The following is a 16,920-nucleotide window of genomic DNA, read 5'->3' as shown; positions in this document are numbered from 1 at the left end:
ATGTCCCATGGAGGACCTTCCAGTCTTCAAACAAAAACATCTTGGAGGTCCCAGGCCACAGGGAGGTTAGGCTGGCCTCAACCAGAGCCAGGGCTTTTTCGTCTGTGGCCCCGATCTGGTGGAACGCTCTGCCACAAGAGACAAGGGCCCTGCGGGACTTGACATCTTTCCGCAGGGCCTGCAAGACAGAGCCGTTCTGCCTGGCCTTTGGCTTGGACTCAGTCTGACCCTTATGTTTCCCTCCCCTTATGGTTTGGATCTATCGTCTACTTTTAAAATGAGGCTGCATTTTAAATTGCATTTTAACCTGCATTTTAAATTGGTTTCCCCCCCATTATTATGTTTTTACTGTGATTTTATTGGTGTTAGCCGCCATAAGCCCAGCTCTGGCCGGCGGGGGAGAGCGGGGTATAAATAAAATAATAATAATAATAATAATAATAATAATAATAATAATAATAATAATATTGTTAAAGGTAAAGGTAAAGGTACCCCTGCCCGTACGGGCCAGTCTTGACAGACTCTGGGGTTGTGCGCCCACCTCACTTAAGAGGCCAGGGGCCAGCGCTGTCCGGAGACACTTCCGGGTCACGTGGCCAGCGTGACATCGCTGCTCTGGCCAGAGCCAGAGCCAGAGCCAGAGCCGCACACGGAAACGCTGTTTACCTTCCCGCTGGTAAGCGGTCCCTATTTATCTACTTGCACCCGGAGGTGCTTTCGAACTGCTAGGTTGGCAGGCGCTGGGACCGAGCAGCGGGAGCGCACCCCGTCGCAGGGATTCGAACTGCCGACCTTTCGATCGGCAAGTCCTAGGCGCTGAGGCTTTAACCCACAGCGCCACCTGCGTCCCCAATAATATTGTTATGTGAGTGTAAATATTAATTTGGAAAATCAAATAAATAGATTAAAAAAAATATATCTCTGGTTGCTAGGGAAGGTGGGGGGAGGAGGGCTTCCAAGAGGCCTCTCTCACCGTTTTCTCAGGGGGGAAAACCGAGGCGGACCCAGCATCTAAATGATGCTTCAGGTACATTAATTGCAAAGCAGTTGGCAGGCAGGCAGGGCAGGGAGGGAGGGAGGGGGAGAGAGAGAGAGGCAGCCTGGTCCTCCAGAGGCTTCCTAGAGAGGCAGGAAGTTCTGAAAGTGAGGTGGAGGTGGGGGAAGACAATAGGGAGCCCCCCCCCTTCCCTGGTCTTTCCAGGCAGGGAAGGAAGAGGCCTGGTGACATTCCTTGGCCAGGAGGAAGACATGGTGCGGGCAGGTATCCTGCATGGGGAGGGCAAGAATTGGCCTTTTTTTATTGGGGGGGGGGGACATAAGATTTCCTTCCTATTGAAATCACACAAATACACCCAATTTTATTTTTTTAAAAAAATGGGAGGGTGGGAGGTCTGACCTCTGCAACCCAGCTGCAAAAATGGGATGCCTTTGCAATGCTTCTGTTGTTGTTGTTAGGGTAGCTCAGCCGGCTAGAGCATGGAGCTGGCAGACTGCAGGTTCGATCCCTTTTGGGGGCAGCTGCAGTTTCCTGCATTGCAAGGGGGTTGGGCTAGATGACCCTGCGGACCCCTTCCAGCCCTACGATTCTGTGACCCGCTTTTCTCCCACAACCACCAATCCAGCAACTTCATCTCCCCTGGGAGATGGGGAGACCCTCTGTTTGCAGAGGAAGCAGCATGGGCGGAGGGGGCAGGGAGAGAAAGGACGTCCCCGCCTCGCAAAATAATAATAGTATAGGATTTATCCAGCTGCAAAGAGCCCCCTTTCCGCCCCAAAATGCATTGATTGCATTGCAAGATACAGTGGTGCCCCGCAAGACGAATGCCTCGCAAGACGGAAAACTCGCTAGACGAAAGAGTTTTCCGTTTTGGAGGTGCTTCGCAAAACGAATTTCCTATGGGCTTGCTTCGCAAGACGAAAATGTCTTGCGAGTTCCTGCGGGGTTTTTTTCCTTTCCCCCCCTTTTTCTAAGCCGCTTATCCGCTAAGCCGATAAGCTGCTAAAAGCCGCTAATAGCGCTAATCCGCTAAGCCATCAATGGGCTTGCTTCGCAAGACGAAAAAACCACCATACGAAGATAATCGCGGAACGGATTCTTTTCGTCTTGCGAGGCACCACTGTATTCTTCTCTCTCTCTCTCTCTGAGCTCTGTCCAATCTCTGTAGGTGCTGCAGAGGAAAGTGCCTCTTGGAGGGAGAAGCTGTTTTTTCACACCAGGGACTTCCAACGGATAGGATAAAAAACAACAACTATCCTCTTCATCCTTCTTTGTCTGCCGTCCAGGCGGCAGAAAAGGCCCCAGTGACACCTTCTGGGTCTTCCAGTGAAATGGGAAGAGACTCTACGCAGCCAGCTCAAGTAAAAGACTGGGGGGGGGGCTTTGTGGGCTTATTTTTATGGGATGCATCTCTGAAGACCCTTGCCATGCATTTAAAGCACATGCCCTTCCCTTGAGTTCTATGGTTGCTGAATGTCCTGGCCTTCTCCTCATTATTACTACTAATAGTAGTACAGTGGTACCTCAGGTTACATACGCTTCCAGGCTACAGACGCTTCAGGTTACAGACTCCGCTAACCCAGAAATAGTACCTCGGGTTAAGAACTTTGCTTCAGGATGAGAACAGAAATCGTGCTCCGACGGCGTGGCAGCAGCAGGAGGCCCCATTAGCTACAGTGGTGCTTCAGTTTAATAGCAGTTTCAGGTTAAGAACAGACCTCCGGAACGAATTAAGTACTTAACCTGAGGTACCACTGTAGTAGTAGTAGTACCCTGCCCATCTGACTGGGTTGCCCCAGTTGGAAAGCACTAGTCAATTCCACTAGTTTGCTCACCTGGTCCTTTTGAACCACAGCAAAAAAAAAAAGGGGGATGCGGGTGGCGCTGTGGGTTAAACCACAGAGCCTAGGACTTGCTGATCAGAAGGTCGGCGGTTCGAATCCCCACGACGGGGTGAGCTCCCGTTGTTCAGTCCCAGCTCCTGCCCACCTAGCAGTTCAAAAGCACATCAAAGTGCAAGTAGATAAATAGGTACCGCTCCAGCGGGAAGGTAAATGGCGTTTCCGTGCACTGCTCTGGTTTGCCAGAAGCGGCTTAGTCATGCTGGCCACATGACCCGGAAGCTGTACGCCGGCTCCCTTGGCTAATAAAGAGAGATGAGCGCCGCAACCCCAGAGTCGGCCACGACTGGACCTGATGGTCAGGGGTCCCTTTACCCTTTTACCTTTAAACAAAACAAAAAAAACCAAAAGAAACCCGAATCATTATTGTTATTCTTATTTTCATCAAAACCTCCCTCTCCTCCCCTTGCCTTCTGTGGCAGTAAGATGTCAAGGCTGCCCAATGTAAATCCTGGGCCGTTTTGCTCAAAAACGGCCCATCTGTTGCCAGGCCACTCACAAGGTTCTTGTCATTAATTTACAGGCCCTTGGGTCCAAAGGCTGCTTCATCCCTTATATCTCTGCTTGACCACTGAAGTCTTCAGGGGAGTCACTGAGGCACTCCCCCTGTGGCTCAGATCCATGAGAATTACGGGCCCAATCTTGTGGAAATCCCTTGCAGTTGAGGACAGAGTAGAACTCCTTCCCTGTTGAGTTTTTGGCACTTAACTGAATACTTTTTTTTTTATTCCGGCAGGTTTTTTAAAAAATTGAACTCCTGATTGTATAGTTTTCATTCATGTTTTAGTCTTGTTGCATCGGACGACTGATAAAATGGTATGCAAACAGTCTAAAGAAATGATGCGATTTCACAGTAAAAACATCCAACAGAAACGATTTCTGGAGAATTTCCTATTGAACAATTAAAAACGATTGCATTTCAGACACAGTGACGGATAGGGCTCCCATCAGCTCCTTTTGCGCAATAAATGGTTTCTGCCTCTACATGGATAAGTGAGGCAAGACCTCCCCAGGCGTAGAGTGAAAGAAGCTGGGATGAAATCGTACCTAGGACTAGTTAGAAGGATCAGTTCAAACAAGGGTAGATAAACAGATCGCTAATTTGAACCAGTTGCAGCTTAATCGCACAGTGTGTACAGTGGTACCTTGGTTCTCAAACTGAATCCATTCCGGAAGTCCGTTCCAAAACCAGAGTGTTCCAAAACCAAGGCGCGCTTTCCCATAGAAAGTAATGCAAAATGGATTAAACCGTTCCAGACTTTTAAATACAACCTCTAAAACAGCAATTTAACATGAATTTTACTATCTAACGAGACCATTGATCCATAAAATGAAAGCAATAAACAATGTGCTGCAGTCACACAGTCAATCAATCAATCAGTAGCTGAACTGGGTTCCACACAGTCATAAAAACAAAGAAAAAAGAGCAGCAAAAACAGGCTGACCTCAGCATAACACTCAAAACGGAAGCATAAAACTCAAAACGGAAGTGTGGCACTCAAATCAGAAGCGTAACACTCAAAACGGAGCATCTTCGGCCTCCGAAAAAAGTTCGCAAACCGAAACACTTACTTCCGTGTTTGGGTTCCAAGTTGTTTGAGTACCAAGGCATTTGAGAACCAAGGTACCACTGTAGTATCTTTTGAGTTGCCTGCATTGCTTCCCCTCTCTTCCGACTCTCCTTCCCTGGAGGTTTTTAAGCAGAGGTTGGATAGCTATCTTGTCCTGGATGCTTTAGCTGAGATTCGTGCATTTCAGGGGGTTGGACTAGATGACCCTCGGGGTCCCTTCCAGTCCAAAGATTCTATGATTCTATGAATAACTTAAGGGACCTGCTGGATCAGGCCCCTCTAGTCCAATATATCGCTCCTACAGTGGCCAACCAAATGTCTCGAGGGAAAGCCCAGAATCGGGACCCAAGTGCAACAGCGCTTTCAATCTGCTCCTGAATCCCAGTTCCCAGGAATCCAAGTGAATCTGCATTCAGGTCTTCTTCCTACACACATCTGGTTGGCCACTGAGAGAACAGGATGCTGGACTAGACGGGCCTTTGGCCAGGTCACGTCTGCTCACCTGCCCGACTGCCTGTGTTTGTGTGTGTGACGAGACATACCTTATTTTCCACTTTAGGCTCCTGCGACCTTTGAGGAGGTCGCTGTGCATTTCTCCAAGGACGAGTGGACTCTGCTGGATCCAGCCCAGAGGGCTCTGTACAAGGAAGTCATGCTGGAGAATTATGGGGAGGTGGCCTCTTTGGGTAAGCACCCCCCTCTCCGTTGCCTTTCTTGTGGCCTAGGACCCACGTACCTATGGGACCGCCTCTCCTGGTATGCCCCGCAGAGGAACTTAAGGTCCACAAATGACAATACTTTGGAGGTTCCAAGTCACAAGGTGGTTAGTTTGGTCTCAACTAGGGCCAGGGCCTTTTCAGTAGTGCCCCTGACTTGGTGGAACGCTCTGTCACAAGAGACTAGGGCCCTGCGGGACTTGACATCTTTCCGCAGGGCCTGCAAAACAGAGCTGTTCCGCCTGGCCTTTGGTTTGGACTCAGTCTGACCCTTATGTTTCCCTCCCCTTATCGTTTTGATCTATGGGCTATTATTAAAACGAGGCTGCATTTTGAATTGTATTTTTAACCTGTATTTTAAATGTCCCCCCCCTTATGTTTTTATTGTAATTTTACTGGTGTTAGCCGCCCTGAGCCCGACTCTGGCCAGGGAAGGGCGGGGTATAAATAAAAATTTATTATTATTATTAGACACGGAGAACTCCTGTTGCTTTCTCAGTTTATCTGCTTCACCCGAAGGCAGGGAGGCCTGACAGTAGGTGGCACCAGAGCCGACTCGTACTGCTTTTGCCCCAAAACTTCTCCCTGCATAGTTTTACCAAAGCAGGAAGAGGAGGCTGGCAGGCAATGCCTACCCCTGGGCTGGTTGCCATTAAGAAGGCAAGTTAAAGGGGGCTGGCTGAAGGCAGGCAGAGGTTAGTGGGACAATGTCAGGAGCGAGCCAGCAATAAATCACACTTGTCATAGTCCTGTGCTAACAGCCGCAGCAGAACTCAGTAGAGGGAGAAGCCAGCCGACCAGCCGAGTCTCAGGAAATACTTGCCTGGAGGCAGAGTCCTTAGGTCCAGTATCTCAGTTCATGTAGTCAGACGATCTGGGGGTCAAGACAGCCAAGAGTCCAAGGTCGCAAGAAGTAGCAAGGTCTGGCCAGGAACAATGAATGTGGTTTCCAGCAACTGACTGAGGCCAGAAACCCTGCTTAAGAAATCTGGAGCCAGTTGGTTCACACCAGGAGCAAGAAGGCTGATGAACATCAGGTGGAGTCACTTTGCCTTCAGGCTGCTGCTCAGCAGGTGAAGCCAACTGCTGGCCCATGACAACACGGAAGTTAGCTCTTGATTAGAAGAAAAAAAGTCTGTGCAGGCCTAGTGATTTGAGCAACTATTTTCAGTAGGTCTTGCCCCTATGAGGCAGTTGAGGAGACTGAATGTTCCCGCCTTCCCACAGCTGCCTGAATCTCCTTTTGCCCCAGGTTCTTCCCAAGCAATATGAAACTACGCTGACGCGCCTGTCTCTACTCCTCCCTCTTCATACCTCTTCTTGTCATGGGAGTCCAGTGGGGAAGGGAGCTTATAATGGCAGAAGTGGGAGACACCCTGCCTTCTTCACCAGCCTGACCCATCTCTATCTCAGTCTCCCTCCTTTCCTTTTTTTTATTTAGTTTTTTTACATATGTTTTCAAATTTATACATTTCATTAGTTTTACAATCAATTTAACATTTCAAAATTTGACTTCCCTCCCCTCTTTCTGCCATTCCTTAAATTTACTTTTTCTATCCTCTGCATATCCAAATTCATTTAACTTGCTCATTTATTTATCCACTGTAAATATATACTCTTATTACAATAATCCCGCCAGTGTTTTTATCTGTTTACAATTTAGCTATAAATATTCAACAAACCTTTTCCATTCTTTTATAACAAGTTTGTTATCTTGATTTCTTATTCTTCCGGTAAGTTTTGCCATTTCTGAATATTCCCTGAGTTTTTGTATCCATTTTCCTTGTGCTGGGACTTCTGCTTCTTTCCACTTTTGGGCAAGCAACATTCTTGCTGCTGTAGTAGCATACATAAATAGATTTCTATACAATTTAGGTAGTTCAAGTTCCAGTGATTTCCGGCTGTGGGGAAAAAAAAGCCCAGCTCCCCAGTACTATAAATTGATGGCTTTCTCTTTCAGCTGCTACTGAACCTCTACGATGTTGCATGAAAGCACACAAAATGCTAAATAACAGGGTTGATGCTCACAAGGGCTGTAAAACTCTGTGATGTAATATGCCCTGAGGCAGTGATGTCAGTCAGTTCAGTTATGTCAGTTATGAACAGTTAAGAGCAGCAGGTCTGTTCTGTTGTGTTGCTGTCTGCCTCTGGGCTAGTCTGGACTCAGCTAGATTGGTAAAGAAAAAGTGCTTTATATGTGTTGTATATGCATTGTAACACTGTGACACCAGATGGCGCTGTGGAGTCCCGTTTTTGCCTACCTGATTTCTCATACAAAGTTTACAATGCGTTTAACTGAAACACTTTTTTGAAGTGTCACTATCCAGTCTCAGCCTATAACAATATTTATCTTAGATACAAATCTATGTAAGATGTACAGTGGTACCTCGGAAGTCAAACGTAATCTGTTCCGGAAGGACGTTTGACTTCCAAAATGTTCGATTTCCGAGGCATGGCTTCTGATTGGCTCTTGCAATCGGAAAAGCCAATTGGAAGCCGCTTGTTGGCTGCGTTGGACATCCGGCCTCTGAAAAACGTTCGAAAACCGGGACACTTCTGGGTTTTCGGCGGTCAGGAGCCGAAACGTTTGGCAATGGAGACAATCAAAAAACGAGGTTTGACTGTATTATCAGCATACAGTGGTGCCTCGCAAGACGAAATTAATCCGTTCCGCGAGTCTCTTCGTCTAGCGGTTTTTTCGTCTTGCGAAGCAAGCCCATTGACGGCTTAGTGGATTAGCTTAGCGCTATTAGCGGCTTAGCGGCTTTTAGCGGCTTAGCGGCTTAGCAGATCAGCTGATAAGCGGCTTAGCGGCTTAGAAAAAGGGGGGGAGGGGAAAAAACCCACAGGAGCTCACAAGACATTTTCGTCTTGTGAAGCAAGCCCATAGGGAAATTCGTTTTGCGAAGCGCCTCCAAAACGGAAAACCCTTTCGTCTAGCGGGTTTTCCGTCTTGCGAGGCGTTCGTCTTGCGGGGCACCACTGTACATAACACCTACCTGCATTGTATAATTAATCTCACAAGCACACTGACATACCTTCCAACGAAAATAGGGACATCCTATTCCATTATTATTATTATTATTATTTTACTGTTTATACCCCACCCACCTGACTGGATTGTCCCAGCCACTTTTGGTGGCTTCCAACATATATAAAAAACCAAAACATTAAACTTTAAAAGAACTTCCCTATACAGGACTACTTTCAGATGGTTCGAGAGTCAGACAACTCCATACCCTCCAACATTTCTCCAATGAAAATAGGGATGTCCTAACGAAAATGCCGGGATCAAATCAGAAACTGGGACGGCTTCTGTAAATCTAGGACACTGAGTAAAAGTTATTTGTTATTTAAACTCTAAGCAGAGGTGGTCTTGCATAGTTTTTATAGGAGCGAAAAGGGAACTAATTAAAGGGTCAAAAGACCCAGGCTCTCTTTGGCATAATTCTGTAAATGGGGACTAGATTTTAACTCGCACAAAGGAAACTCCAGGCCTGTTTTTGCTGTTCTGGAGTCTTCCTCTGGCTCCCCTACCAGGCACCAGAGCCCAGCATTGCAAACCGCCTCTCATTTCTTCTCCTTCAGAGCTGTAGACTCCTTAGGCTGAGCCAAGTTATATGGCCAGCCCAAAAAGCCTTTGGCCACAAGCCCTTCTGCCCTTCCTTCTGGATCTTCTTTCCCCGTCCTCTTCCTCTGCATTTTTCTGTCTGACTCCAGGAGCATCAACAGCTCCAACTAACTCTGCTAAATAGCACCTGGCTATATATACACTTCCTTGGGCAAACCCAGCCAATCACAGCGTTTCACTAAGAATTCTAAACCTGCATCCTCCAATCAGAATGCGCACTGCCTCTAGCCCTCTTTTGCATACTGAGGGTTCTATCTCCAACTCCTCCTCCGTTTAAAGTCCTCTGGTCCAGCCCCAGCCAATCACAGCGTCTCACTGAGAATTCTAAACCAGCAACCGCCAATCAGAATACACATCGCTCCAGCCCCTCCTCAGCTGTCCGTCAAAGTTCCCACAGTGGCAGTTAAACGGACTTGCACCTGACCAGAGAGAAGACTTCCCCCATCAAACACATTGCAATAACAAATGCCAGAATACATTGCACAGGTTTTCTTCCCAGTCAATCATATTGGTATATTTGAGCCCTAGAAGGAAAGGGGAATACTCTTTCAGACCCCTTAACACTCATTCTGTGCACAGGAGGGAGTCAGCCAGGCTGAATCCAATGATTCCCACCATTGTTGTTGTTGTTTAGTCGTGTTCGACTCTTCGTGACCCCCTGGACCAGAGCACGCCAGGCCCTCCTGTCTTCCACTGCCTCCCACAGTTTGGTCAGACTCATGTTTGTAGCTTCGAGAACACTGTCCAACCATCTCGTCCTCTGTCGTCCCCTTCTCCTTGTGCCCTCCATCTTTCCCGACATCAGGGTCTTTTCCAGGGAGTCTTCTCTTCTCATGAGGTGGACTCTCATGAAGGAGTCTCGGCTTCAGGATCTGTCCTTCCAGTGAGCACTCAGGGCTGATTTCCTTCAGAATGGAGAGGTTTGATCTTCATGCAGTCCAGATTGATGTAAACACGTGCAGTAAGAGATAACTAGGGAGAGCATAAGGGGAAATTAGAAAATAGATTTGAATTGGATATGCAGTAATAAAAAGATATAAAACAACTAACTGCAGAAAGGAGGGGAGAGAAGTCAAAGGGAATTGGATTTATTGGTTATTACATTAATCCCTCTAATGTTTTTATCTGTTTACAATTTATTTGTAAATATTCAGTAAACCATTTCCATTCTTTTATAAATAGTTTGTTATCTTGATTTCTTATTCTTCCGGTAAGTTTCACCATTTCTGCATATTCCCTTTTTGTATCCATTCTTCCTTTACTGGGACTTTCGCTTCTTTCCACTTTGGGGCAAGTAACATTCTTGCTGCTGTAGCAGCATACATAAATAAATTTCTATACAATTTAGGTACTCCTGTCCCTATAATCCCCTCCGTTCCTGCTCCATCTTCTGCTTCTGGGCTGCTCTCTGCCACAGCCTCCTCCTGCTCACTAAGCCCTGTCACCTCTCCATCTTCCGACACCACCTCGTCCCAGTCTTCTCCGTCTGATCACCCATTGTCGTCCCACCACCAGTCCCTGGGCTCTAAGTCTTCTTCCCTTAGGGGGTTAACCGACTGGTGTTTCCCATCATTTCCCTGTATCCAATGATGGCACTACCTCTGTCTTAGGGGGGCGGTAACAGAACCAGTCTAGTCTGAAATTCTAAATTCTAGTCTGAAATTCTAGAAGGAAAAAATATTTTCTTCTTCTTCTTCCATTCAAGATGGGCCTCTGATTCTTCAACCTCTTCTCATCAGCTGGTTGGAAGGAGAGGGAGAGCAATTTGACCCGGAGCGACTGGCAGGTAGGTGCAAGGATGATCTAGGAAAGGGTTGCTACTTTGCCAGGTCTCTGTAGTCTTGTTTTGTGTTACCCAGAAATTGTGTTGTTTTTTCTTTAAAAAATGTTTAGGGGGTACTCTCATTTTGACTCAAGAAAATCACCATTTTATAGTTCAAATTGAGGGAAATAAATACAGTAAGTGGACAAAAGCACAAAGAACATGCATTACCTCATATTACACAGCTGACAGCGCACAGTAACACATCCACATTGGCATGAGGTTGTGTGCAATAACATCTTCCCGATTCCTCTGCTTGCTGCTTTTCCTAGTCATATTGAAATACCGCCCTTCAATGAGGCCAAATTTTCATCAGTGAAACACCACAATACATCCGCATTCCACACTGCTTCACACATTAAACTCTCGCTTCCACCTGAGACTCAGGAAACACTGTGACAGGAAATAAGGCCGCCATCTGGGATAGCAACAGACCTGATGATTCGCTGTGCTAGAGAAGAAACCATTAAAAAAAATTTTTTTTGTTTCTTCTCCCATTAGATTCACAAAATGTTTAGTGGTGTGCGTACCCCTGTACCCCCCCAAAAAAAAACACTGCTCAGAATAGCCTGAGGCTAGATGCCTTGACACGGGATGCGGGTGGCACTGTGGTCTAAACCACAGAGCCTAGGACTTGCCGATCAGAAGGTCGGCGGTTCGAATCCCTGCAACGGAGTGAGCTCCCGTTGCTCGGTCCCTACTCCTGCCAACCTAGCAGTTCGAAAGCTCGTCAAGTGCAAGTAGATAAATAGGTACCGCTCCAGCGGGAAGGTATAGGGCATTTCCATGCACTGCTCTGGTTCTCCAGAAGCAGCTTAGTCATGCTGGCCACATGACCTGGAAGCTGCACGCCGGCTCCCTCAGCCAGTAAAGCGAGAAGAGCGCCGCAACCCCACAGTCCGCCACAACTGGACCTAATGGTCAGGGGTACCTTTACCTTTAGATGCCTTGACACCCATTGTGATTGGTCTTCACCCACTTTGATTCCTCACAAAATCAAGGGGGCAGCATTGCAGGGGGCTGGACCTAGATGCCCATTTGAGTCCCTTCCATCTCCACAAGGCTACGATTCCATGAACTGCGAATTGAACCCAGAATCGTGGCTTGCATCTCCGAAGTCAAGCAGGATGACGTGGTTGCCATGCAAGGAAACGGCATGGAAAATATTACCCTGCCATCTTTTTTCTCTTGTCGCCTGTGCAGGTGGAGGGGAAACTTCCATGACGTGCTCAAGGCTCTCACCTCTTTGTCACCGGGTGGAAAGAGCTGTTCTGCCCTTATCTCAGGTAAGCAAAGCTCCTCCTATCCGTGGCAGAGGCGATCCAGGAAAAGGCTGCTCCGAGGGTAAAAATAAATGACTTTTTTAAAAAATCAGATTTTTAAAATTTAAATCAGATTTTTTTTATTTAAATTGGATTTTTAAAATAAAATGCTATTGGAGGAAAAGTCTTTCTAAATATAGTTTTCTATTTAAGTTGCATTATAGTCCAAAGGCTATTCTTTAGGAAATAAGGATTTGTTTTAAATTTCTCTTGTGTGCTAAAACTCAGTCTGCTTTTTAATAAAAAATGTTTAACCATATCAGTTAACAAACATGCTATAATGTTATTGTTTTAGTTAAATAGTTATTAAGGAAATGATTATTAGGAAATGATTATTTTTCTCCTTCCAATAAAATACAGCAGAAAAGTTGTCCAAATATGAACAGTTAACTTATTAAACCTCACAATAATTTCATAATCATCTATGTATAATAGTATAACCAAATCAGTAATTTTTGATATAACTGCAATAACTACTCTGCAAATTTATTACTCCAAAAGTGAAACCTTCATCTGGTTGTAAATATTAAGATTATACCAGCAAGAATGAGGCTTTCTGTAAAAAAATGATTTAAATCAAGTCTTACTGGCTAGTGATTTAAATCGTGATTTAATTCGTGATTTTAAACAATTTGATTTAAATCAAATCCACCCTGGTTGCTCCTCCCATTTGCTCCTGAGGCGGGGCTATGCGAGTGGCCCAACCAATCAGAGCAGGCCACAAAGAGAAGGGCAGTAGCCCCTTGGCACAAATCCTGGCAAGGAGATGCCAGCATCCTGTGTGGCAGATCTGTAGGGCGGATGGGTCCTCAAATCAATTTCTTCTTCCTGCCTCTGCATGGGTTCTTGTTTCAGTTGGGTTATTTCTTTTTGCTAAAGACACGACGGGATCGTCCATCTGTTTGTTGCTGTTGAGAAAACGCATTCTTCTTTTCCCAGGGTTTGGTCTCCTTTGAGGAAGTGAGCGTCTCCTTCGCCGCAGAGGAGTGGGCTCTGCTGGATCCAGACCAAAGGGCGCTGTATAAAGAAGTCATGTTGGAGAACTACGGAAATGTGGCCTCTCTGGGTGAGGATTGTAAGGGGAAACATGGAGTTGGAAGGTGTGGACATGCAGAGGGCCGGGAGGCCAGCTGATAAGCCCCAGCTGTGCGACCCGGACTTGAGAAGCCAGGGCACGCTATTAGCAGAGTGTATAATAATAATAATAATAATTTTATTATTTATACCCCGCCCATCTGGCTGGGTTTCCTCAGCCACTCTGGGCGGCTTCCAACAAAACACTAAAATACAATAACTTATTAAACATTAAAAGCTTCCCTAAACAGGGCTGCCTTCAGATGTCTTCTAAAAGTTTGGTAGTTATTTTTCTCTTTGACATCTGGTAGGAGGGCATTCCACAGGGTGGGTGCCATTACCGAGAAGGCCCTTCAGATGTCTTCTAAAAGCCACATAGTTGTTTATTTCCTTGACATCTGCTGGGAGGGCATTCCACAGGGCGGGAGCCACTACCAAAAAGCCCTCTGCCTGGTTCCCTGTAGCTTCACTTCTCGCAGCGAGGGAACCACCAGAAGGCCCTTGGCGCTGGACCTCAGTGTCCGGGCAGAACGATGGGGGAGGAGACGCTCCTTCAGGTATACTGGGCTGAGGCCGTTTAGGGCTTCAAAGGTCAGCACCAACACTTTGAATTGTGCTCAGAAATGCACTGGAAGGCAATGTAGGTCTTTCAGGACCGGTGTTATATGGTCTCGGCGGCCGCTCCCAGTCACCAGTCTAGCTGCCGCATTCTGGATTAGTTGTAGTTTCCGGGTCACCTTCAAAGGTAGCCCCACATAGAGCGCATTGCAGTAGTCCAAGCGGGAGATAACCAGAGCATGCACCACTCTGGTGAGACAGTCCACGGGCAGGTAGGGTCTCAGCCTACGTACCAGATGGAGCTGGTAGACAGCTGCCCTGGACACAGAATTGACCTGCGCCTCCATGGACAGCTGTGAGTCCAAAATGACTCCCAGGCTGCACACAGGTTCAGTCTCTGATTGCTTGGGGAAAGCCCTAGAGAGGAGGAGACATAGATGGCTGTGGAGAGGCATGGACTTTAGTCTCGGCAACTGATTTCCATGGAGGAGGACCACCAGGAAGGAGCTGCTCTGCTCATTAGGCCTGACACTCAGCCAAATCTGTGGAGACTGTGTTTTTGCTAAGAAAGTGTTAACTCTTACCTGGAACAGTGTGATTTACTGCTGGCTCGCTCTTTGACAGCAAGGCAGATTGCCCTACCACATAGCTGTGCTCCTTCCCCTTCTGATACCCGGTCCACTTGTTTCTTCCTTTTTAAAATCCATTGTCTTCATTCCATTTGCCCTTTGGGGTGGGATGGAGGTACAAAACAGGCCACGTGGCCTGGGATTTCTGGACGTGCAGGTCACAAGTGCCATAAATATTTGTTTTCTCTCTCTTTTCTTAATCCCATGAAGAAGGTCCTCTGATGCCCAAATCTGACCTTGTCTCCTGGCTGGAAGGAAAGGAAGAACTGCTGGCCTGGGAGGAGCCTGCAAAGAAGGAAGAGTGGTTTTTCCAGGAAAAATTGACTGGTAGGTCCTCAGATGAAAAATACCAATCAGAGAAAGAGAGATCTGTGCCCGGTGAAATTGAGTGAAGGAATCATCCAGAAATGAATTTGTGCGATTCTCTCAGATATTGGCAAATGCAAAAGATAACCTAGCAGGGTGTGTAGAGAGAAAAGGGAAGGATTTTGGAGATTGTGAAATAACAAAAGCAGCCAGTCCTCAGTTTCTGCCTTGAAGCCCAATCTTGTTTTCTTTTTGTTTCCTTTTCCCAAACAGAGGATGGACTTGGCTTTGAGAATTATAAGGAGCAATCTGTGGCGTCGTTGGAAACAGCTAAGCAGGAAGCAGCAACAGAGGCCTTTGGGACGCGAAGGGAACCTACGTATCTTGAGAGAAATGAAGCTTCTCCTTCTTTGCATGATGATTTTCATGAAATCCTGAGCGTATATCTACCTCACATGGGGAAGAAGTGCCCAGTGTGTGGGAAGACTTTCAAAGATGAATCAAGCTTGAATAAACATTGCAGAACCCACACAGGAGAGAAACCATATCAATGCCTGGAGTGCGGAAAGAGCTTCAGTGGTAGCGGAAAACTTACTAGACATAAAAGAAGCCACACAGGGGAGAAACCGTATCAGTGCCCTGAATGTGGAAAGAGCTTCAGTGAGAGAGGGACACTTATTAGACATCAGAGAATCCACACAGGGGAAAAACCTTACCAATGCCTTGAGTGTGGAAAGAGCTTCAGCGACAGCAAAACATTGAATAATCATCAAAGAACACACACAGGAGAGAAACCATATAAATGCCTGGAGTGTGGAAAGAGCTTCAGCTACAGTAGCATCCTGAATACACACCGAAGAACGCACACAGGGGAAAAGCCATTTCAGTGCCTGGAGTGTGGAAAGAGCTTCAGTCGGAGCACCCACCTTTCTGCCCATCAGAGAACTCATACAGGGGAGAAACCGTATAAATGCCTGGAGTGTGGGAAGAGCTTCAGTGTTAGCTCAAACCTTAGTTGTCATCAGAGAACCCACACGGGAGTGAAACCATATAAATGTATGGCGTGTGGAAAGAGCTTCAGTGCTAGCTCAAGCCTTACTTTACATGAGAGAACTCACACAGGGGAGAAACCGTATAAATGCCCTGAGTGTGGAAAGAGCTTCAATCACAGCTCAAATCTTACCTCACACCAGAGAACGCACACAGGGGAAAAGCCATTTAGGTGCATGGAGTGCGGAAAGAGCTTCAGCCAGAGCATAAGTCTCACTGCCCATCAAAGAGTCCACAGTGGCGTGAAACCATATACTTGCCTGGAGTGCGGAAAGAGCTTCAGCGACAGCAAGACGCTCACTACTCATCAGAGAATCCACACGGGGGAGAAGCCATACAGATGCGGTGAGTGTGGGAAGAACTTCAGCGTCAGCTCAAGCCTTACTTCACATCAGAGAACTCACACCGGGGAGAAGCCCTTCAAATGTGCGGAGTGTGGGAAGGGCTTCAGTCAGAAAGCCCACCTTTGTGCCCATCAGAGAATTCACACAGGGGAGAAACCTTACCAGTGTCTGCAGTGTGGGAAAAGCTTCAGCCAGAGCACGAGCCTTAGCACACATCAGAGAATTCACACAGGGAAGAAACCGTACGAATGTCTTCCGTATGGAAAAAGCTTCAAGAAGAGCTCAGATGTTTCTTCGTATCAAGGAAGCCACACAGGACAACTTTGGATATATGGCCCTTTGCTTCAAAACCAAGACGATGGTGTATTGCCTATATTCTGTCCATCTGGCAAGGAGACAGATTTTGATGACAAGCTCCTATGTTTCATTTAAAAGACGAACAATGCAACTATTTGACTCTTGGTTGGGTGCTGTTTAGTCCCACGGGTTTGCGGCTTCCTGTGTTTGCTAGTAACAAAATCTGCCTCTTGCCTTGTTGTTGTCAAACGTTGGAGGCAAAGGTGCGGCAAAGTGGTGGCCGTTCTCTATGTATCTTGTTTTAAGAGGATTCTGATGAGGCTCTGAGCAGGCTGTCCTCTGAAGGGAGGCTAAAGCAATTTTAAAACTAGAACAATTTTGGAGAACACTGAAAAAACCCTCGTATGACTTTCTTGCTTTGTTTTGGAACTCTTAACGTGTAGTGGGGAGCTGTTCATGTAAGATAATCTACAGCGGGGAGTGATGGTTTCGGTGTATACTCTAGTGTCTAGTCTTCTCAGTATTGTTAATAAAGTTTCACAACTATGATGCCAGTCGTTCAGATTGTGACCGTATGGCAGCGTGGAGGAACTTTCTTTCATTGTGGAGGGTGGAAAGTGCTTTGGTGATAAAAGGAACACTTCCTACATATATAAAAAACACAAAAAAAACTCACAACAGGTTGAAATATTTTCAGTGTGT

The 16,920-nt window shown here is 46.6% G+C and overlaps 1 protein-coding gene across 1 annotated transcript; it reads left to right on the top strand.

Moving 5' to 3' along the window:
* The first annotated feature begins 1,172 nt into the window (after positions 1–1,172).
* On the top strand, positions 1,173–16,775 carry LOC307207671 (uncharacterized protein). The gene is made up of 8 exons (XM_079961763.1): positions 1,173–1,251; positions 2,284–2,358; positions 5,029–5,155; positions 10,522–10,602; positions 11,842–11,924; positions 12,900–13,026; positions 14,432–14,548; positions 14,801–16,775. The coding sequence occupies exons 1-8, from the start codon at positions 1,249–1,251 to the stop codon at positions 16,351–16,353; spliced, it is 2,166 nt and encodes a 721-aa protein (XP_079817889.1). The 5' UTR covers positions 1,173–1,248; the 3' UTR covers positions 16,354–16,775.
* Positions 16,776–16,920: the final 145 nt, after the last annotated feature.

The sequence above is a fragment of the Podarcis cretensis genome, assembly GCF_951804945.1.
Source record: "Podarcis cretensis genome assembly, chromosome: 2".
Lineage (NCBI taxonomy): Eukaryota > Metazoa > Chordata > Lepidosauria > Squamata > Lacertidae > Podarcis > Podarcis cretensis.
This window is presented reverse-complemented; position numbering and strand designations above follow the sequence as displayed.